Consider the following 23,395-nt stretch of genomic DNA (forward strand, 5'->3'; position numbering starts at 1 on the left):
GGGGAAGAAGGTGAAAAGGTGCACAGGATAATGATTAAAAACACACAAAAAAAATGTTATTCCAAAGAGGAAGGATAGGATAGGAAAAAAAATCAAAGGATCATGTAACGTGCTGTTGTCTCCAGAAGTTGCCAATCGCTCTCTGGGAGATCTGCTGTGTCAACTCAAATCTCTCAGACAGATTCTTCTTCCTGTAGAGAGCCATCGTCTCCAGACAGTTGCCGTTAACTCTCGTCCAGAGAAGTGACTTCCCTTCCTGCAGAGAGCCACATCAAGCCTGGTCTAGAGCAGAGACTGATTTTTTCCTCCAGAGCTGTCCTCTTTATCCTCCCAGAGAATGGGCATGAGATAATGCAAGGGCTTCTGGGAAGAAGTACTTCAACCAATGAACTTGCTCCTCCTAAGCATGCAAGCTCTTCCCCAGGAATTCACAAGTCAAACTCCCAGGAAAGGCCAGAACTAGAAAATTGTTAAGTGCCAACTTAGCACTTAGTTAAAAACCTAATATCTCATTATCTCATTAGCACTTAGTAAGAACCTAACATCTCCCCCTTTCTTTTGATTTAGAACATGGGGTGGTCATGACCTTGAAACATAAATCCATCAATAGGGGAGGCATTACACATAATTACATAGATTATTACATAAACACATAGTAACATAGTAATATAACATGCTAGAAGTATGTAACAAATAACATGATCAAATAATCATAAATTGAGAATTTATAAATGTCCATAAGTCCATTGTTCATTAGTCTCATCTTGTGTTAGGAAATCCATTGATTCCTGCTAGTTTTTAAAGTTCTTTAACAGTCTTCTTATTAGCCATGATCTTTCAGTGTCAGATGTTTCTTAGATTTTCTCCTTTGTTTTGAGGTCTCTCTCTTTTTCTGTCTCTCTCTGATGGACAAGGCGAATACGACTCGTTGGCACCCATCTGATTCCTTCTCCATCTGAAGAAATAGCAAACCCTCTCCCCCAGGCAGTTAACCTATCTGGTCCCTTCCATTCACCACTTTCTGGGTCTCTCCACATCACCTGGAGATTATTTAAGGACAGTGGAGCTGCTCGCACTGGACACTGTCCTTCTGGTGGGTTATAAAACCTGTCTGCAGGAGCCAGTGCATCTTTGTCAAAAATTAGAAAATTAATGGTATAGAGAACTAAATTTAGAAGTTACCTAGGCTACCTGTGGCTCCCCCTTTCTTTTGTTTTTGGAGGAGTGTCTTAATGTCTCTGTTTCTTCTCTCTACTATTGCCTGATCTTGCAGATTAAAAGGTATTCCAGTAATGTGTAATATCTTATACTGTGCACAGAAGTGCGCAAAATGTTTAGAACTATATGCAGGTCCATTATCTGTTTTTATTTCTTGTGGCACACCCATAATTGCAAATGCTTGGATAAGGAATTCAGTGACCACTCGGGCTGTCTCTTTTGCTGTTGGCACTGCAAAAGTGAATCCTGAAAAGGTATCTACTACCACATGGATGAAAGACAGACGACCAAAAGATTTATAGTGGGTCACATCCATTTGCCAGATTTCATTGGGTCTCAAATCATGAGGATTCTTCCCTGGAGAGAGTGTAGGAGCATGGAAAGGAAGACAAGTTTTTTACTATGCTCCTAGTTTCCTCTCTTGTGATTCCAAATTGTAAACATAAAGCTCGAGCAGCCTGATATTTAGAATGAGATTCTTGTGCTTCCTGAAATAGAGGACTACTAGCTAACATGGTTAAAAAGGCTATCTGCCTTTGCATTTCCATCAAAAATAGGACCTGGAAGTCCACTATGTGAGTGGACATGCAAGATATAAATCTTGCCTGGATGTTTTATCACTTGCTCTTGAAGTTCCTTAAAGAGCTGATAAATATTAGAGGCTGCAAATTTTATTTGGGCTGTGGCAATTCTTTGTACTACACCTACTGAATAGGCTGAATCAGTAATTATATTTACGTCTCCTGGGTAAGAGCTAGCATGATAGCAAATAATTTGTTCTGTTGAGTGGACTGAAAAGGAGCCCTGACTACTCTCTTTATGGTTAACATCATGAGAGTATACAGCACAAATATTTTCTTTGGAGGCATCTGTAAAGATTGTTGGTCCTTTAAGAGGAACCTTAGAAACCTTTTCTTCAAAAATCCATCGCCAATTATGTAGTAGCCGGGTTATCTTTAATGGAGATCCATGTGCAAAATTTGGAGCTACGGCCAATAAAATTTGCCATTCTGGGATGGTCTCACAACATACATTAATTTGTGCATTAGTATAGAATGCATATATTTTTTCAGGACTTATTTCAGATAATTGTATTATTATTCTCTTAATTGCCTTTAATAAAATTCTAGCCACAAGCACTGGGTAAGGAGCAAGGCTTTGTTTTGGTTGTGCCACTTAATCACACTGTCTCCTTGATGAAGGACTGCTGTGGGTGCCTCTTTTGTAGCAAAAACTGATATTTCCAAGGTTTTTTGAGTGACTCTTTCAACCACATTGGATATGAAGGACTGCTGTGGGTGCCTCTTTTGTAGCAAAAACTGATATTTCCAAGGGTTTTTGAGTGACTCTTTCAACCACATTGGATAAAGCCAGTTCAACTTGTCTCAAAGCCTCTTGTGCTTCTTTGGTAAGCGGGTGTGGTGAATTTAAAGCACTGTCTCCCCTTAAAATGTCATATAGAGGTTGCAATTGATTGGTAGTTAAGTCTAACACTGGATGCATCCATTGGCTATCTCCTATTAATTTTTGGAAATCATTTAAAGTGTTCAACTTCTCTGTTCTTAAAGAAAGCTTTTGTACTGTGAATGTCTTAGGATATACTTCATATCCTAAATATTGAAAAGAAGCACGTCTTTGAATTTTTTCTGTAGCTATATGCAGTTTGTAGTACTTCAGTGTTTCCATGGTCTTTTGTAGACATGCTTCTAACATTTGTTCCTCAGGTGCACATCCCAAAATATCATCCATATAATGTAACAATATTACTTTTGGAAATGCTTTTCTTACTGGCGCAAGAGCAGCAGCAACATACATTTGGCACATAGTAGGGCTGTTTTTCATTCCCTGTGGCAAAACTGTCTTTTACAAGGCTCAGCCAAATTAACACTGGCCCTGAAAAAGCAAATCTTTTCATATCCTCCTTATCTAGAGGGATAGAATAGAAACAATCCTTAATGTCTATAACCCATAGAGGCCATTCTCTTGGCAACTGAGTAGGAGATGGAAGTCCAGGCTGAAGAGTTCCCATAGTTTCCATCTGTTCATTTACTCTTCTTAGATCAGTTAACATCCTCCATTTTCCAGATTTCTTTTTTACCACAAATACTGGGGAATTCCAAGGATTTAGAGAAGGCCCGGCTAGCTCAGTCGTAGAGCATGAGACTCTTAATCTCAGGGTCATGGGTTCAAGCCCCACGTTGGGCACCCATATGTAACGTGCTGTTGTCTCCAGAAGCTGCCAATCGCTCTCTGGGAGATCTGCTGTGTCAACTCAAATCTCTCAGACAGATTCTTCTCCCTGTAGAGAGCCATTGTCTCCAGACAGTTGCCGTTAACTCTCGTCCAGAGAAGTGACTTCCCTTCCTGCAGAGAGCCACATCAAGCCTGGTCTAGAGCAGAGACTGATTTTTTCCTCCAGAGCTGTCCTCTTTATCCTCCCAGAGAATGGGCATGAGATAATGCAAGGGCTTCTGGGAAGAAGTACTTCAACCAATGAACTTGCTCCTCCTAAGCATGCAAGCTCTTTCCCAGGAATTCACAAGTCAAACTCCCAGGAAAGGCCAGAACTAGAAAATTGTTAAGTACAGACTTAGCACTTAGTAAAAACCTAATATCTCATCATCTCATTAGCACTTAGTAAGAACCTAACAGAATCACAAGTTAGAAAACGATTTAGCAAAAAAATAAAGGAGTAGAAATGCAAAAAAAAAAAAAAAAAAAAAAAAAAAAAAAAAAAAAAAAAAAACTCAAGAGGCACAGAATACAAGAGTATAATATATCTTACTCTACCTTAAATTAATTGCCCAAGATCTGAGGGTTGACAATGATCTCCAGATCAATGCTTCCTACCACTCAATCAACTCTGCCTTACCTTATTCAGAGATTAAAAGGAGACAAAATAGCATAGAAAATAGAGAAGAGACCTTACTGAGCTAGGATGCTACATTTGAGGCAGACTACCTATGTGACCCTTAGTAAGCCAGTACCTCAGCAACTAAGACAACAGTTGCTCACTGGTAAATGAATTTTCCTTCACTTAGAATTTCCATAACATCTATCACAACTAAATGTGTCCAACTTATCTGCACCTTCCCTGCTGATCTCCAAACCATATGGAAGGGTAGAGAAATTGCTTTTGTTTCAGCTGGACTTCACGTGACAAAAAATATTTCATTATAAATTTGTATATCTACTTCAGATGGGAATTATTAGTAAAATTCAGGCAAAAGGCAATTGTAGCTCTCTGTTAAAATGTATTGATGGGTATCACAATTTCCTAATGGCACCCTTTGTCTCCTAGAAGTTACTCTTACCATCTCACCTTCAACCTTCCAGCCTGGATTCATTCTCAAGTGTTTCCAACAGTGCTATTATTTATTCTGCCTCTTGTCTTCTTTTCTCCCTAAACTGGCCACATTATAAAATGTGTCTTCATTCAGTTACATTTACTTTAAAAACTTTATGCTCCTTGCTCTTAAAGATAGTTATGATAAAATAACAAGAGTTCTAGAAATGAAATTCAAATCTGATTTTCAGGTTTGCTATGAAACTAGCTACTAGCTGTCTAATAGCAGGCAATTAATTTAGTCTCTATAAGTGGTGAATTGCTCGTTTGATAAATGAGAAGTTAGACTAGATTACGTTTTATGTTCTTTACAACTCTAATAAATGGTAAAACTTAAAAATATATAAATAAAAGACTAAAATTAAAATTTCCATTATCCCTCCAAATTTTGGGAGATACCACAAGCTTCCTTGGGAAAAGGCACCCCTTCCATTACAAAGCTGTGTAATTATCTCTAACATACAGGTGTGAAGTTTTAAACACATTAGCATTAAAAACATCCCTGAATTCTTCTTCATCATAACATTTATAGTACATAGTTTTGATGACTAGCAAGACACAATTAAAATTTTCAAGGCACAGAATCAAATAACAAATGAAATGGTAATAATTTTTTAAGTTCACAAATTTCTTGCTTGCATAACAGATACAATCTTGACCTCCACCTACTATATAGTTCAATAAAAGTTTATTTTTACTTAAACCAAATTTAGATCTTTAATACAGACAATAACGAGCTTGAAAAAGATGAGAGTCATAAAGTATTCTTTATTAAGATCATTAAAAGTTGTAGAAACAACTTTGTAATATAAAGGCACAGGGAGACAGTTCTGGTAAAATATTGAAATTAAACAGCAACTTACAGTACAAAAGACAATTTTAATGCACATACAAATCCCAAATGTCTCATTCAAAAATATTTTACCGAGTTTGTCTATTAATGGGCAATGGTTAAAAATATAAACTGCTGTTGTATAATAAATATCTGATAGGTGCAAGTTGAACAAAATATTTATTGCTTTTCACAAACAAGTTGTTCCCGATAGTTTTAAAATTCCAATTTCTTTTCATAATCTGCTTTATCAGCCTATTTCTAAAGGAACTAAGTCCCACAACAAATTTAAAAGGGAAAAATGCCAGTTATGAAAAACTACCTTTACTATCAATCTTTGCTGGCAGTGTTCTCATATACCATTCAGTAATCACACATTCAAATCAGACTTGAGGGGAAAAATAAAATGAACAGCAATTTCAATGTTAAATCATGGTCTTTGTTTTTGATTTTCACTGGTATTCTAAGGTTTGTGATATAGATTCTTCAAATAAAAAGGTGCTTTGTTTCAAGAATGTAGTTGTTATTTGAAGGCTTTTGAAAGTGTTAAGTATGGGGTGAATGTCTGCCATAAAGTAAATTTACTTATGACAAAACCTTTCAGAATTTACAAAGCAGCTTTTAAATTATTTTCTCCAATTAAGAAATGTTTTATAGAGAGCTAGATTATGACCGCATTAAAAAAAATTAAGTCTAAATGATCTGCATAATCTGTACTCATTTTATTTTTGGCAAATATAATCTAATTTTTCATATTTAAATAAAATTTCAGAACTATCGATTTTATTTCACCCTGCTCTTTAAAAAGAAAATAACCAAAAAAAAACCACTTAATTTGGTTTGAAAAAAAAATTTCAATACAGTACTCAAAATAATTCATCATGAAGCCTTGATTTGGTTTAATTCCATGCTTTTGCTACTGTAAAAAACACAGTGGCTACTGTTTTCATTATTAATATTACAGCTCTATTGAGAATTGTCTAAAAATGCAAAAACCAAGCTCTTGTAATTTTCAAGAAAGTTTTTTTGGTTGTGCATATTTCAATCACTTTCTTATTTAGAATAAGGTCAATCTTATGTCAGACACTGTACCAAATTGTACTGTAAACAGAAATGAGCTAAAATTGCTTACATCAACAGTAGGCAATTTTACAGCATGATTATCCGTCTTAAATGGCCCACCTAGCATTATCATCTGTGATATATGGAGCTATCGTCCTTGTATATAAGCAATGAATACCATAATTAAGAGAGTAAGCAGACTGGCTGAATAGCCTAAACCATACACTCATGTTCAGCCTTCCTTGGAGTAAAAATTTACATCAGTCCCTCCATGACTAAAATAGTTGCCTACTCCTGAAATAGATAAAACATTAAACACTGATAAACTTAAAATGATTTTGTTGACTCGGGGAAAAGCGCATCCAACACACACATCCACACACTCACACATCCACACACATGACCAAAATTACCCTAAAATGTACAGCCCTAGAAGAACTTTGAAATCAGCTATCAAATGTCAAAAAGAAATGAAGAAAATTTACATCTTAAAAATAAAATAGCTAGAAGACTAATGAATCTAGGGTTAGTCAGGCTAAAGAATTTGAAAATGCTTTTTTTTTTTTTTTTTTTTTTTTTTTTTTTAATCTAGCCTAGGGACTGACTAATGTTTCTTTGGCATATGCTTTATTTACTCCACTGGACTAATTTTCCTTTAAAAACAAAATTTGGGGGATTTTCCCCTCCCCTGCCAAAAGCAGATGCCACTTCCTACTAAGCTCTTCTTAAAGTCTCTAGTCAATCTAACTTAGACATTTTGAAACATATGCCAAGAACTCCCTGCTCAATTTTACTTATTGGCATAGTGGGTAGAAATTTGTGTAACTACTAATTGACCTGAAGCACTCTTATATGAGAGCTGTAATGACAGAACCACAAGAAAGGAATAAAGTTCACAATGTACCTAGAATGTTAAAAGAAAAAAAAAAAAAAACTGGCATATACATAATATCCAATTGAAAGACAGTAAACATGGGAATCCTGCCCTTGTAGTAAATATGAACCACACAGCAATGAATGAAAACCAGTAAAGTTTTTAAAAAATGCAATACCTACATTTAGCTGCATGTATATAAATTTAATAAGATGAACATAAAATAGAAAGAAAAAAAAAAAAAAAACTCCCACATATCAGGAGGAAAAGAGGCCTATAAAACAGGCCATTCTAACTTGACTTTCCAAGTAAATGCAAGAGCTTCACAGAATTGTGATACTAATGCAGGCTATGTCAAGTACCCTTTGATACACAAGCCAATTAAGCTATCAGATATTTCCAATAGCTTTACAATATTTGCTGATCTACCCCTCAGATATTCAGGGGAGAAGAAAGTCTATGGTAGCTCCAATCTTCATAAGATGGATACACAATTGTTTGCAGAGAAGCATCATATCTTTGAAATGCCACATTTGATGAATGTTAACGTATTAGATTTACTAGATTAAATTTATCTTTTGAAGGTAACTCTTGCAAATTTCATTTCTCCTCATAGAGCAATATCTTTAGTTTTAGCCAGTGCTAACGTCAAAAGGGAAAAAGAAGAAGAAGAAGAAGAAAAAAAAAAAAAAATCAGCATGGACTACCTCCCATTGTTACTTAATTGTGCTAAATATTCCCGCAGTTCTTTTGCGGCTTGGAATCGGCCAAACCGCTTCTTTGGGCGGGCACACTCATCAAGCAAGGCCTCCAGCCGGCCATCTTTGGCGATTTCGCCTGGTGGGTCATGAAGCAGTCCTCCAGAAGTGCCCCGCCAGGTGGCGTGTCTGGACAAGAGGTTCTGACAAATAGCATAGTAATTGTGATCCACAGTGGCGCGAGAACAAAGAATTTCTTTTGAAAATGATAAGCAAGCTTCTTTATCACAGTCATCAAACTTGCTTTCGTACCATACATCCCAGTTCTCAGGTTTATCTGTGAAAGAAGGAAAATATACTATTAAATGTCATCAAATGCTTAATTTCAAATCCAGGGAATTTCAACGATTTCACATAATATTATAGATCAAGTTCAGTTAACATCTATTTTCCATAGTGAAAAATGTGATTTCTACTTTAGAACTTGCCAAAAAAAAAAAAAAAAAAGTGTACATTTAAATGCAGCTAGATACACACACTTAATTAAAGTTTTATAAGAAACTGAGGTTACAATTCTATGAGTAAGGGAAAGAAAAAATGAGTGGGGATATGAAATTCCTTTGTTGTCATTTCCCCCCATTCATTGACATTATTTTCATTAACAAAAGAAACGGGAAATCCAAATGGTTAGTTACACATTTTACAATTTACTGATCCTGACATGATTCTTTAAGGTACTGTACCACATTTCCGTCACAACCATATTGGGTTTTTTGGATAATTCCTCCTCCCGCCCTACCTTTCTTCTTTGTAATTCTCTGTGCTGTCAAAATTCTATTCCTAAATAGGACATACTTTAATTTTCAATGAAGAATTTTAAGCTAGAAGACCTGAGATATTTGGTCAGTGAATATTTGCTTCTTGCAAATTTCTAGGTATCTCTAAACTGGAACTATCCTCAATACTGGCAACTTTCTTATTCTCTCTTGCTTTTCAATTACAATTTGAATCAATTTGTAAATCTCCAGGCATATACATTAAAAAAACAAAAAACAAAACAAAAAAAACACCTAAATTTCTAATATCATTATATCACTTCCATTTCCCAATAAATGCTTCCTCTCTTTTTCCTCAAAAGGCCATCTTATTTTTTATGGTTTTTTTTTAATTTCAAAAGATATGCAAAGATAGTTTTCAACATTCACTCTTGCAAAACTTTGTGTTTCAGATTTCTCCCCATTCTCCTTTCCCTAGATAACAAGTGATCCAAAATATATAAAACATGTGTAATTCTTATATACATATTTCTGCACAAGAAAAATCAGATCAAAAAGAAAAAAACAAAAGGAAGCAATAAAAAAGGTGAAAACACTATGTTGTGATTCACATTCAGTCCCAACAATCTTCTTTCTGGATATAGATGGCTTTCTCTATCATGCTTATTAGTACTGAAGGCCATATTTTATAAGAATGGATTTGAAAAGCAAAAGAAATTCTAGCAAACCTAGCCTGTAACACATTGATGTTATATACAGTGTTTTACATTCATAATCCCTCACTTCAGCAAAGAAGCTATCTCTTCTGATTTCATGGTATTTTATTTCTATTATTTTATTATTTTTCTATTTATGGTTTTATAGTCTTCTTATATATTATAGTTACTGTATGTGTGTATGTGTATATGTATTATATATATTTTGATTCTTATTATTTCATTTTGTATCATTTTATGTTCTCCCATATTTCCTAATATTTTTATATTTACTTCTTATAGTGAATTTATCACATTACACTGATGTACCAAAATCTGTTTAGCCATTGCTCAATCTGTAGAATTATTTTTGTTTCTAGTTCTTTGCTACTAGGGAAAAATGCTACTATAAATATTTGTATATGTTACCTTTCTTTCTCAGATACCCAATGCCTATCAGTGGCATCTCTTAAAGTCAGATATGTTTGTTAATTTATCATAACTCAAAACTGCTTTCCAAAATGGTTAAGATATGAACAAGCTACAATGACCACAGTCACATCCATACCAAATGAATGCAAAATTCTCCCTTTAACAATAGTATATTAATCTCCTTTCCTTCCCCCAACATTGGCCATTTCTATCTTTGGACATATGTTAAACAAATATATCCTTATTAACCTTTGGTAGTATGCGCCATCCCTGGCAAGGGGCCAATTATTGCAAAAGTACACCAAATCAATGGCAATTTCTAAACTCTTCAACTACAGTTGTTATTTGCAGGAATACAGCACTTTTAACACTTTCAAAGCTTCATTTATATACAAATTATTGAAATACTAATTACAACTTTTCTACATCCCTTCCTAAAAGACACCTAAAATACTGAAGGCATTATGGAAAAAGCATAATTACATTACTTGGATTTGAACTCCTAGTTAGCCCATTTAATAGCTATATGCTATAGATAAATCTTTTTTTCTATATGGATCTCCATTTCCTCCCTTTTAAAACGAGGGATCAGATGATCTTAAATGATTCTACCCAGAACCAAATACTAAGATACTTTTACCCCATAAGACATTGTTCATTGTCTCAGAAATTTAAACATAAATGTTATTTATAGTAACTATAGTATAGGCAATTTCAAGAGTTGTTTGGAACTTAAGATGTATTTTTTCATAGAAAAAACCCTTTTATGTACAAGAGATATTTATATCCATCTATAGACATACCTAAATGCATACATATTCACACAGATCTATATTACATATAATACACATATTGTATATACACGGGCACTCTATGCATGGACATATAGGGACACACATGCATTGTATTATATACACACGTATAAAATACACATACATACTAATCCTCACTGAACTATACTAATAGTAACAGAATCTGACTATGTTTTTAAAAATCATTTCTATGAAGAGTTGAGTCCCACTTCAAGACTCCAAGAATATATTTTCTTCTACAGCAGCAGGACAGGTACCCTGATTGAACTATCATGGAAGCTGTAGTATGAACAGTGAATTTCAATGCTGGGCCTAAAGTCACTGTCATCAGTGGTCATACATGGTTCTAGATTTGTTCATAAATAGCACTAAATCTCAATTAGGGAGGGAATTTCTCAGAAGATCTATAAGAGGATTGGAAGAAGGATAAAAACAGGTTACTCTAAGATCACAAGTAGCAGCTATAACTAATCAAGTTTAATGATTTTTAACATTTACTTTTTTAAAATAAAGACATCTCTCTCTCAAATTAGAACTTGATCTTCATGTTACTGAATGGAGATGGCCTAGCCTTGGATGTGTTTCATGGGTTACATAGAAGTACTTGATAGGCTAGATTTAATTAAAAGAATTAGGTACTTTATAAGATTTTCTAAATTTCATCTTGAGACAGTCTAATTATGAGCAAGAATTCCTTGTAAAATAAAAATGAATTACTGAGATTTGTGTGTGTGTGTGTGTGTGTGTGCATGTATATATACACACAGATATACAACCCTTACACACACAAATGAACACATGGTCATGTCTTGTCAAAGAATGAAAATTTAAAATTTCATGTTGCTTTGAAGTATTGAGTAAATGTGTAATTAAAAATTAAATGGGAAAGATTCTAGAAAAATTTTAAAAGTTTCAATGATCGTATTAATTTTATGCCAAAAGTTTCTATTTATATAAATAGCAACCAATATGGGAAGTTTAAGTAAAGGACTTATAGATTATGATATGGACATTATAATAAACACTACTCAGGAAAAGTTAAGATTAATCAAATGACAAGAAAAATTAAAATTGAGATAGTGGTAGCCAAGTTTCATGGGGTACTGCACAAAGGAGGTTCAGTTAAATAGGTCTGAATGTGGTGAGCACCAGGACATAACAGAAAGATCAACGAATCTGCATTCAGGAGAGCAGGATCTGAATTCTGGATCTGCTACCCATGGAGTTTTACGCAAAACACTTCATTCCTCTAGGTATCTTCTCCCTTGACAAATTGATATTTAGGGAATCAGATCTGTAACAGTCTGGATGGGAATAGTATGTACCTGAACTTTACCGTGCAGTGTATTTCTTAAGGCACTACACATTAAGCATCCCTTCAATTTCAACTTTCTTGAACAATTCTAGAAACAACTATTATCTCCTACAGTCTGTTTTAATTTGTCCTGCTTGGGGATTAGAGTACTATGTCACAAGATGCAAGGATGGAAAATAAGAGGTTTTTAGGATGAGGACTAAAGCTCCTGGTATGAATGTCAGGAATAGAAGAGGATATACAGATCAACAAGCATCAGCATCTATGAAAGGAGGTTCTGGCACCTGCACATCACAATAATACTGAATAATATGAATTCAAATGAATCTGAGAGGTCTTCAAATCCAAACTCCTCACTTTAAAGTACTTCAGAGAGGTCAAATGACTCTCTGATAAAGGCAGAATTTATCTTCTAGCATGTTTAGAACACAGATTCAGTGAATTTCTTTGTAAAATTTAATTCTGCATTCCTATTGATGAGAGATATGTTTATATTCTTTTTTTTAAGGTTTGTTCAATGTTGACTACATTAATCCATAAGAATTAAACACAGTTTTATACTGGAGAGAAGCAGTATTGCTTAATAATGCAAACCAAACATACACTGAGTCAACCATACATAGGTTCCCATTTTAGTCATCTTAGAACAGTGGTATCCAATTAAAGGAAGGCAATATAATGACTTAGAAAACCACATATTAACATCAATATTTAATTTTATTCTCCCTGTTAAATATTTTCCAATTACATTTTAGTCTGGGTCTAGCAGCACTCAAAGTATCCCATGAATACTTGACAACTCTGATCTTAGACAAATGAAAACAAAGTAGGCAAGAGGAAGAATGGTTTTTAAGGAGTCCTAAACATACGCAAAATGGGAAAATTGTTTTAAGAATATCAAGATGAATTAGGGAGGAATGGGAAAAGAAAATTAAAAGTACTTACTTTGTCTAATTAATCTTTTGTCTGCAACCAAAACATTTTCAGCATCTACAATGATCACCTTCCCATCTCTAGGACCAACTGCAAAGTTGTCAAAACTGACGTCTAGGAGGTAGAGTGCAAATTCAAAGTCATTGTTAGTAAGCTGTTCCGCTATTTCCATTAATTGCCAAGCCAGATCGACACGTTTTTCCCAGGGTGCATTGAAGTAGCTCCATAATTCTTCTCCAACATAATTTACAGCCACCATTCTTCCACATGCTCCAAGGTATTTTGCAAATGGCCAGCCTTCATCAGATGGAAAACTCTATAAAAGTAGGTTGCAAAATATTTTAATTCCAACATATAAAGGCAAAGATATTTACTTAGCTATGGAACAGTTTTCTGATGGCTGCAGAAGATATTCAAGGGCAATTATTTTATTACTCAATGCTACGAACCAAAGAACTGCTAAGTCTTCCCTTTCTTTGGTCAGAAGTACATTAAAAAAAAAAATTAGGTATTATCACAGAGTGCTTACTACCTAGTTAGGGTCTGGAAACATATTTGTTTCACTTGTTCAAATATTTATTCTGGATAAATAGCGATTTTTAACTAAATAAAAGCATTGTTATGGTGAACTGAAGAAATAACCTTCTTGTTTGTGATAGCATTAGCTCTATGAATTTTACTTCTAACACAAATCATGTTCAAATAAAGATTGAAAATATCTCTACCAAACTTTTTCCTGATAATAGGCATATATATTTTTTTCCTTCTGGATTGATTTAAAATAAAAATTTGTTTCCCTCCCTGTCCATTGGAATTTCTCTAACATCTGTATTTCTGAACAGGGGAGAAAGACATCTTAGAAAAGTGTTAATAGAAAGAACTGATGTGGGAGTTAGAAATTAGATCCAAGTCTCAGAGTAAATTAATATTTATGAATTTAAGCAACAGGTCAATTGCTCATTTACTTTTATGCTTTTTTCATTAATAGAATTCACTCAGTAATCTAAAACATTCCTTCCAACTCCAAATTCCATAGTCCTCTGACACTTTGATTGAAAGGCCTTTTACACTCCATGATTCAGTTTCCCTGGTTTTTCCTTCAACATTTGATAATGCAGAACACAGTAGTTCACTAAAATTCCATCTTCAACAGGAAGCCTTTCACAATCTTCCATAATTCTAGTGCTTTCTCTCTGCTGATTATTTCCAATCTGTCCACAGTATATAGCTTATGTGTACAGAATTATTTTCATGTTATCTCTCCCATAAGATTGAAAGCTGCTTGAGTATAAGGACTAATTTTTGCACCGAGTATATGAAGCTTGACACATAGGAGTTCAACAAATATTATTAACTGATTGATCAAAATGGGTTCTTTTCTACCTACCTGCTCATATTTTATCTTAGGAATAATATTAGTTTTCTTCACTAAATCATTCCTTTAGCATCCTTCACTCCATTCCCTTTTTCTTTCAAAGTAGACATATTTTAAAATTAAAACTTGGACCTTCTAATTTATCACTCTGTCTCAAAGAATGCTTTGGCTAACAAGATTTCTTAAGTTCTAGTTTTTAGCTCTTTGGTTGGCTGAGTTCTACTGATTTCACTGGGTCATGAGGAAGCACTAAACTAACCCAGAGTCAGACAATAAAAGTAGTTGTAGTCTGGCTTTGACTTACTAACTGTGCAACATTAGCTAAGTCACAGCTTCTCATCTATAAAAGAGGAGCAATGATGGGGAAAGAGTGATAATGTATAATGGATCAAATAATCATTCAACTCCCTTTTTGCTTTAACATTCCAGGTAATCTATGTATTCATATATATTCCAACTTCTTATGATTCTGACCTACTCTTAATACTCTTTCCTCAAACAATGTATTTTCATATAATTATTTGTTAATTATCTCTATAATCTTCCAGAATTTGACAGTCCAGGTCATATATATCTTTTAAAAGATCAAAATCTGCTTGGTTATCAACTCCAGTCCAACTTAACTTTCATTCAGAATCTGTCTTGATTAAAGGGGTCAGTCATCTTAATGATTAACAAGTCCCAAACACAGAATCTCACAAACCCTGACCTATAATACTAATCCTTGGTAGTCCCTACCAATTCCCAGGCTATTGAATTTCAAGGGATGGGCAAAAATTTGTGCTGTTCTCACTTCTATATATCTATCACTGCTGCTTAAGAAAGATGACTCAATTTTCACTGATTTCCCCACCCCATTCTCCAAAGCAACTTTTTCCCCCCTCTCCACAGCCTGCCCCAATATCCACACACTAAGCAGTAGCTGTTGACTTAGCCTCTTCCTTCACCATTACTAAAAACTGTGAGCTGCCCTCCATTCAAAACTTCTCATGATCTTGATCTATTCTTTATTCCGTGCCAAGCTGTCAGAGTTCTGACTTACCCCTTGCCAAAACCTTTTCTCAGTCATTTACCTCTGAAACCTGACTGTCTTCTTTATGGACTGGTTCTCTTCTATACTTTCCTGATTCTCTTATTACATCTATGATCACTTTTTCTCCTTTCCTATTTCTTCTTCCTAACTTTTTATTATAAATATTTTCTAAATTTCTGTCCCTGGTCTTTGTTCAATTTTTTATTCTTTTCCCTGACAATCTTATCAATTCTTTTAGCTTCGACTATCATGTGTGCAGATGACCCCCAAATCATTTATGCTTATTCCTGAACTCTCTTCTTTTTTCAGACTACCACAACCACCTGAGTTCTCTCAGGTACCTCAAAAAAAAAAAAAAAAAAACTGTATTTGTCTTTATCCTACATAGCTTAAAATAATCAAACCCCATCTTTTTGCTATTTTTAATTTTTGTAGAGAGCCAGAATTCTGAAGAAGTATATACTTAAAACAAGGTGTTAACTCGGAGGAACTGATGAGATGATAGTTATCTATCTAGTTTACATGTACTTGATACTTAGTATAGTTCTACAAGTTGATACTTACTGATGACATACTTATAATAGAGTATATAAAAGGGAAGAGATCTGAGAAGGAGACAGATTCAAAGACAGAGAAGGCTGGAGGCTGGAAGACAGACTCAAAGATAAAGACCCTAATGGTGGCTGTCATATCTCCCTCACTTCTCCATTGAGACCAAGGCCCATCTGAAGGTCCCCGAGAAAGCTAGCCTAGCCCCAGGCAAAGGAGACAAACTGTGAAGGAGATAATAAAGACTTTGGACTTTATTCCTGATTATTCTTGTGGTGATTATTCTGCTGAAACCAAGGCCCATTAGCTAGAGAGCTAGCCAGAATCTTACAAGTTTTCTTTACTAGCCTCCTAAATTTTGGCAGTGAGGTGGCTCCATGATATACTATGTCTAAAGGCAAGATGACCTGAGTCCATATCCAGCCTCAGGCATTTCAGATTGTGATCCTAAGCATGTCACTTTTATTCTGTTTGTATCAGTTTCCTCAACTGTAAAATGGCAATAATAACAGTATCTATCTTCCAGGGGTTATTGTGAGATCAAATTAGATAATTTCATTTCACAAAGTGTATAGTATATTTTAAGTACTACATAAATATTAGTTATTATTATTGTTATTATAGTTATTATAATTGTTATTCACATCAGGTATGTCTTGGCTCCTTATCCATTACAAACTTCATGAAAAGACTACATCTTCTTAATCTCTATTTACCAAACATGGTGCCATGCATATAATAGAGATATTTTATCTAACATTGAATCAAATGACTAAAAAAGGTTTGTCAAGTGTAAAGTAATATGTAAATGTAAACTATAATCTTATTTTAATACTGAACATAATCCAAAAACTTACACTGCTATAATGTCAGGAAACTACATTCATCTGAAAATTTTAAAACTACTGCAGTAAACTACTCAGTAGCATGTACACTGCTATTAAATGTATATTATTCAGTTGAGAATTAGTATAGGATTTAAACTAGCTAGGCAATAATGTGCTCTAGTACATTTTGTGTATATAGAAAAGCATTATCAAATTAAATTACTAATACATCTAGGAATAGTATTTCAATGTAGCAAGCAATAAATAAATGCTGAATTAAAGCATGAAGACATCCTATATTTTCGAAAGGAACAAATATGTTAACAAGAGATTAACCAAAAACATTTACAAATCTATACCTTCACAGTTTGATTTGAGGGCAATAATGCTTGCATAATTGAAAAATCTCCAAATATGATAACATTGAAAAATATAATGGTTTGATGCCACCTTAGAATGATATTTAATGGATATTTTAGGAATGGATAGCTACATATATATATATATCCCTAAGAAATGGCTTACATTTTTACAGACTCAGATTTGAGAATTAATTTTAAGTAAAAAGACGGGAGGAGAGGAAGGGGAGGAAAGGAATTAAAATGGGGCACTGTGCTCTTTTAAAAGAAACTTTAATATTGTTTTCTAGGAGCACCTGGGGAACATATTCACTAAAAACTAGAAAAAAATTTGCCAATTTAGCCAAAGGCTATTTCTGATCAATGAAGAATGTAAATGGCAACCCAGAATTTCAAAAATGCCTCACAAACAGGCAGTAGGTGAATGGGCTTTCAAAAGAACAGAGCAAATATTGTCACCTAATTTAACCATAACTAAGTATTCTGAGAATTAATTTTCTTATCATTTTCTTTTAAGTATTGATAGTCTCAGATGTTTCTGTCTTACTCTTTTCCAGCCAGTCATAGTCAGTTTTTCCAGAAATATTTGTAAAACAGTATTTTAACCGTACAAAAAAAAAATGTAACTTTGCCATACATATAAATACCAATCATAATTGCTCACAATGTTTTCATGAAATAACCTAACAAACTTCACACAGGTACCACCTAGGGACTTTCTAAGTCCAATTCTCTCATTATATAAATAAGGCATGTAATTAATAAAATGATTCATCTAATGTGAAGTGACAGACTTGTGATTAGACCCTAGCCCAGGCCTTCTGACTCTCACATAAAGATCTTAAAAACTTAAAAATGTACAGCAATAGACAGACAAATAGATGTAATTGGGAAATTATACAATCAATGCCTTTAAGAAATTGATCTTTTTAACACCAAATTCTCCTGGTAATATCGCACAAGTGCATGTCTTGGAATATCACATTCTCCAAGGTAATAAAGTTTAAAGCAATCTGAAGAGCAATGGTGATACAAATATTGAATGCTTGGGCAGAAGCACATTTGCAATGATGCTTGGTGGTCAAGAAATAGTTTGAGGGATATTACTGAAGACCAATATAATTAGGAAGGTGGGCTGGTAGTGTCAAGACCTGATTCTTCTGGTACCCATAAAACTTATAGCTACAAGAAAGCCAACATGGCTAAGAAGTGTGCCAGTTGAGAACGCATGGATAGTTTCCAGTTTGATAAGATTCTACCTACTAAGAAGAGTATATACTGGTGCTTTGGAGTGTAAAGAGCCTTAGATTGGGAGGCAGAAAACCTGGCCTCCTAACCAGCATCACAATTCAACTATATAGCCTTAGGTAATTAATTCAGCCTCAAGAAGCACCAGCCTTTCCCAGCTTAAAAAAAAAAAAAAAAATCACTATTTTAATCATCTCACATCAAATCATATTCTCTAAGTGAAACCAGACTGAAAAGTAAAGATATATTCAAATGAAATTCCTTCTTTTGTGGTTAAAATGATAGTTACTGGAGAGAGGTCTTCAAATTCTCACACCAATCAATCAATAAGCACTTATTAAGCTTACTATGTGCCCAGGTACCATATCAATGTTCAGCAGTGGGATTTAGGCAAAATTAAGTGCCTGCTCATAAGGAGAATATAATCTAATGGGACATTAATTAAATAAGCTATTGGAATCTAGGATTTAAAGCTAGAAGAACCCTTAAAATCATCTAGGCCACAGCTTCTTAAACTTGTGAGGTTTGACGCCATGTAATTGAATGTGAGAGTCAAGAAATTATGATTTATTATAAATAATTGTTTGATTTGTATATCTATTTTATATAATACCTGGGCAAAAAGGAGTCATGAATGGTAAAACTTTAAGAAGCCCTGATCTAGTCCAACACTTATTTTACAAATGAGAAAAAAAATAAATTGTGGTTCAGAAGGGGGGGGGAGTGATTTGTCAATGGTCACAAAGTATTTGGTACAGTCACCACTGGATTTTGGAGATAATAGCACCTGGGATGAGTATCAGGAAAGGCTTTATATAGCATTGGTTCTTGAGCTTAATTCTAAGGGAAACCAGAAATTTTAAGAGACAAAAATGAGATGGTAAATTCATTTTATACAGTGAAGACATCCTGTGCAAAGGTACAAAGAAAGAAGCAGAGTCTATTTAGCTGGACTGGAGAATGTACAAAATACTAGAAGTACTAGAAAGGTTAAGAGAGCCAGGTTATGAAGAGCTCTAAATGTCAGAGGAATTTCTTTAGTTTATTGAGGTAATAGCATGTCACTGGAGTTTCTGTAGTAAAGGTTTTCAACCTGGTCAAAACCATCTTTAAAACAAACTTAACTGCAGGAGCTATTTGGAGAATAAATCCAAAAGGGGAGAGGCTACCTGAAGTAGGAGCCCTAAGAGCGAGAAGTGATGGGTTCAAAGAAGGTAAGAGAGACAAAACCTGTTGTAAGGGGCAAAATCAATAGGACTTAGGGAGTAACTAAATACGTGAGGTGAGTAAGAAAAAAAAAATCAAGGATGATTCTATCTTTGTGAACTAGGGGTGAGTATAGGAGTAAGGAGAGAGGAGGAGGGAGAAGTTTTGCTTGGGACAACTGACAATTGAGATTCCTATAAGAACTCCATTGGGAATGTTCCTAGCACTATATCTTGTACATAGTAGGTATTTGCTTAAAGGTTCAGCAGCCCCGACTTTCTACTGGCCAGTATTATGTAAGAAAAGAGCAGCGGATGAAAAATCAGATCTGGTCTCAAAGCTCAGTGCCACGACATGCATTTTTATTTGCTCCAGTTTTCTCCCCTACAAAAAAAAAAGAACTTTACTAGATCAGAAGCTCTTTTTAAGGGGAGGGGTTCCATTAACCCCTGTTGTAAACCATCCTAGTAATTTGACATACTTTCTTCAGAACATTCTATAATTATGGATTGTTTACGGTGCCATTAAAGAATTTTTAGCATGAACTCCTTGGATTAACATTGAGAATTCCAACAGATGTGAGAACAAGTGAATCTCTAAAGTCCATTCTAGCTTTCAATCTTAGATCTTATAATTCTAAGGGCTTCCCTATAACCTTATTAGACCTTATTAAAACTCCAGGGTCACTAAGCCAGTAATCACTAGAATATAAACAAGATTTAGTTAGGCCTTTTTAAATAGACATGAGTTGAAAAAGTGCTCAATCTGGCAGAGGCCCAGAGTTCAGATGTTGTTTCTCAGATTCATTATTTGTGTGACCCCCCCCCCATCCATCCTGCAATGTAAAATTAAGGGACAAGATGGCTGCCTGTGTATCCCTGCTTCAACCAAGGGGGAAGGCAGTCATGCTCTAATCAGCAGACTGAGCAAAGAAAAACATTGGGAAGAACAAAATGCATTTAGAAAGGGGAGGCGAAGGATGAGAAAGGAAAGTATTAAAGAAAGTTGCACCTCACTTTACAATTTGAATAAATTTATTTCTTATCCTGAAGTAAAGATGTCAATTGCAAATATTCTCGGGATCAAACACTGTTGCTAAGTGCTTCAAATGATATGAAGTATTTGCTTGTTTTACACATAGTATACACTAAAGTATTTCTGTTTGAGTTAAATTATTTTCTCACCTCTTCCCTTACAGCAACTCCTGATAATATAGAACTCCATATTTTTTCTAATGACCAATAAGTGAAAAATTTCTGCTGCATAGCAAGTAGAAAGTCACAAAACCTTTTTCAAACTGGACTAAAAACCCATGCTAGTATTTTATAAGTAAACAGAACATGTCCTAGTGGCCCTTATTAAAAAAAAAAAAAAGAAAAAGAAAAAAAAACTTTTTACATCTAATTAAGAAAATATCATAAGTCCCTGACACACTCAATCCATCAAGCAAAACAACTTAAGAGTGGTAGAAATTGCACCAGAAGCTGTGGGCCAGATTCCAATGGACATTACTAGTGCCTGACAGACTCAGATGTGGAGCAAAGACAAGAATGATGCTGACATTTTAAGAAATTTTACTTTTGTAGAAAAACCATTGCCCCAAAAAGGTGATAAAGACAACTTTCATCACTAACTTCTAAGCATCTACTTCATGGAGTTTGTTAGGCTGAAACCAAGCAAGTACAAGATAAGTCAACATGAGGAAACTCAAACTGGCTTCAAAACCATGTCACTTACCCCCAATGGGTAGAAAAGTAGGGACAGACAGAGCAAATGTACAACAATCAGGAACACAGCAAGGGCTGCCACAAGCAGGGTTGTCACCAGACTCTCTCTCCTACAAACCCCAAGACTTGTAGAATAATTTGTATTAGCACATTGCACTTTTACTTGCAAAGAGGGTTAAGGCACTAATATATACTTAGTTTGGGGGGATTTTTTCCTCTTAGATATTAGAATGAGAAACCGAGAACTGTGATATAGAATCAGAACAATTTTAAGGTGAAACATCTGAAGGAGGGTTTTGAACAGTCATAAGAAAGCATAAAGATAAGACACTCAGAGGTAAATATAAATATAGAGACGTGTTGCCTAGAGACAACCATCTTCTCATAATATGCAGACTAAAAGAAATTGTTGGTCATTCTCTTCCAGTATAGCAACAGCTATCTTTAAGAGTAGCATCTCTGAAACCAAATTATTACTCTTTGCAGATAATAAGATGGTACACTTAGAGAATCCCAGAGATTCTACTAAAAAGTTATTAGAAATAATCCACACCTTTAGCAAAGTTTCAGGATACAAAATAAACCCACATAAGTCATCAGCATTCTTATATATCACTAACAAAATCCAACAGTTAGAGTTAAAAAGAGAAATTCCATTTAAAGTAACTGCCGATAGTATAAAATATTTGGGAATCTATCTGCCAAGGGAAAGTCAGGAGTTATATGAGGAAAACTATAAAACATTTTCCACACAAATTAAGTCAGATCTAACCAATTGGAAAAATATTAAGTGTTCTTAGATAGGTCGAGCAAATATAATAAAGATGACAAATACTATCTAAATGAATCTATTCATTTAGTGCTATATCAGACCTCCAAAAAATTATTTTAATGATCTAGAAAAAATAACAACAAAATTCATCTGGAAGAACAAAAGGTCAAGACTTTCAAGGGAACTTATGGGGAAAAAAAAATCAAATGAAGGTGGCTTAGCTGTATCTGATCTAAAACTGTATTATAAAGCAGTGGTTACGAAAACCATTTAATATTGGCTAAGAAATACACTAGTTGATCAGTGCAATAAGTTAGGTTCAAAGGACAAAATAGTCAGTAACTTTAATAATCTAGTGTTTGACAAACCCAAAGACCCCAGCTTTTGGGATAAGAATTCACTGTTTGACAAAAACGGCTGGGAAAATTGGAAATTAGTATGGCAGAAACTAAGCATTGACCCACACTTAATACCGTACATCAAGATAAGGCCAAAATGGATTCATGATCTAGATATAAAGAATGAGATTATAAATAAACTAGCAGAACATAGGATAGTTTACCTCTCAGACCTGTGAAGGAATAGGGAATTTGTGATCACAAAATAGAAAATTTTGATTATATCAAATTGAAAAGCTTTTGTACAAACAAAACTAATACAGACAAGATTAGAAGGGAAACAATAAATGGGGAAAACATTTTTATAGTCAAAAGTTCTGATAAAGGCCTCATTTCCAAAATATAGAGAATTGACTCTAATTTATATGAAATCAAGCCATTCTCCAATTGATAAACGGTCAAAGGATATGAACAGACAATTTCAAATAAAGAAATTGAAACTATTTCTAACCACATGAAAAGATGCTCCAAGTCATTATTAATCAAAGAAATGCAAATTAAGGCAACTCTGATACACCACTACACACCTGTCAGATTGGCTAGAATGACAGGGAAAGGTAATGCGGAATGTTGGAGGAGATGTGGGAAAACAGGGACACTGAAACATTGTTGGTGGAGTTGTGAATACATCCAGCTGTTCTAGAGAGCACTGTTACTACTGGGCTTATATCCCAAAGAGATCTTAATAAAGGGAAGGGACCTGTGTGTGCAAAAATGTTTCTGGCAGCCCTCTTTGTAGTGGCTAGAAACTGGAAACTGAGTGGATGCCCATCAATTGGCGAATAGCTGAATAAATTGTGGTATATGAATATTATGGAATATTATTGTTCTATAAGAAACAATCAGCAGAATGAATATAGAGAGGCCTGGAGAGACTTACAAGAACTGATGCTGAATGAAATGAGCAG

General features: G+C 34.5%; 1 protein-coding gene and 1 long non-coding RNA gene across 3 annotated transcripts in view; one reads left to right on the forward strand and one right to left on the reverse strand.

The window, feature by feature from the left end:
* LOC141564828 (uncharacterized) overlaps positions 1-23,395 on the forward strand; it is a 176,574-nt gene that overhangs the window by 45,560 nt on the left and 107,619 nt on the right. The window lies entirely within an intron of this gene.
* Positions 5,313-23,395, reverse strand: part of DIPK2A (divergent protein kinase domain 2A) — a 38,820-nt gene continuing 20,737 nt past the window's right edge. For both annotated transcript variants that reach the window (XM_074298416.1, XM_074298417.1), the window contains exons 2-3: positions 13,006-13,309; positions 5,313-8,367 (exon numbers count right to left, since the gene is read on the reverse strand). In XM_074298416.1, coding sequence (XP_074154517.1) covers positions 8,036-8,367; positions 13,006-13,309 — 636 coding nt within the window. In that variant the 3' untranslated portion in view covers positions 5,313-8,035. The remainder of the gene's footprint in view (positions 8,368-13,005; positions 13,310-23,395) is intronic.

The sequence above is a fragment of the Sminthopsis crassicaudata genome, chromosome 3 (assembly GCF_048593235.1).
Source record: "Sminthopsis crassicaudata isolate SCR6 chromosome 3, ASM4859323v1, whole genome shotgun sequence".
NCBI lineage: Eukaryota > Metazoa > Chordata > Mammalia > Dasyuromorphia > Dasyuridae > Sminthopsis > Sminthopsis crassicaudata.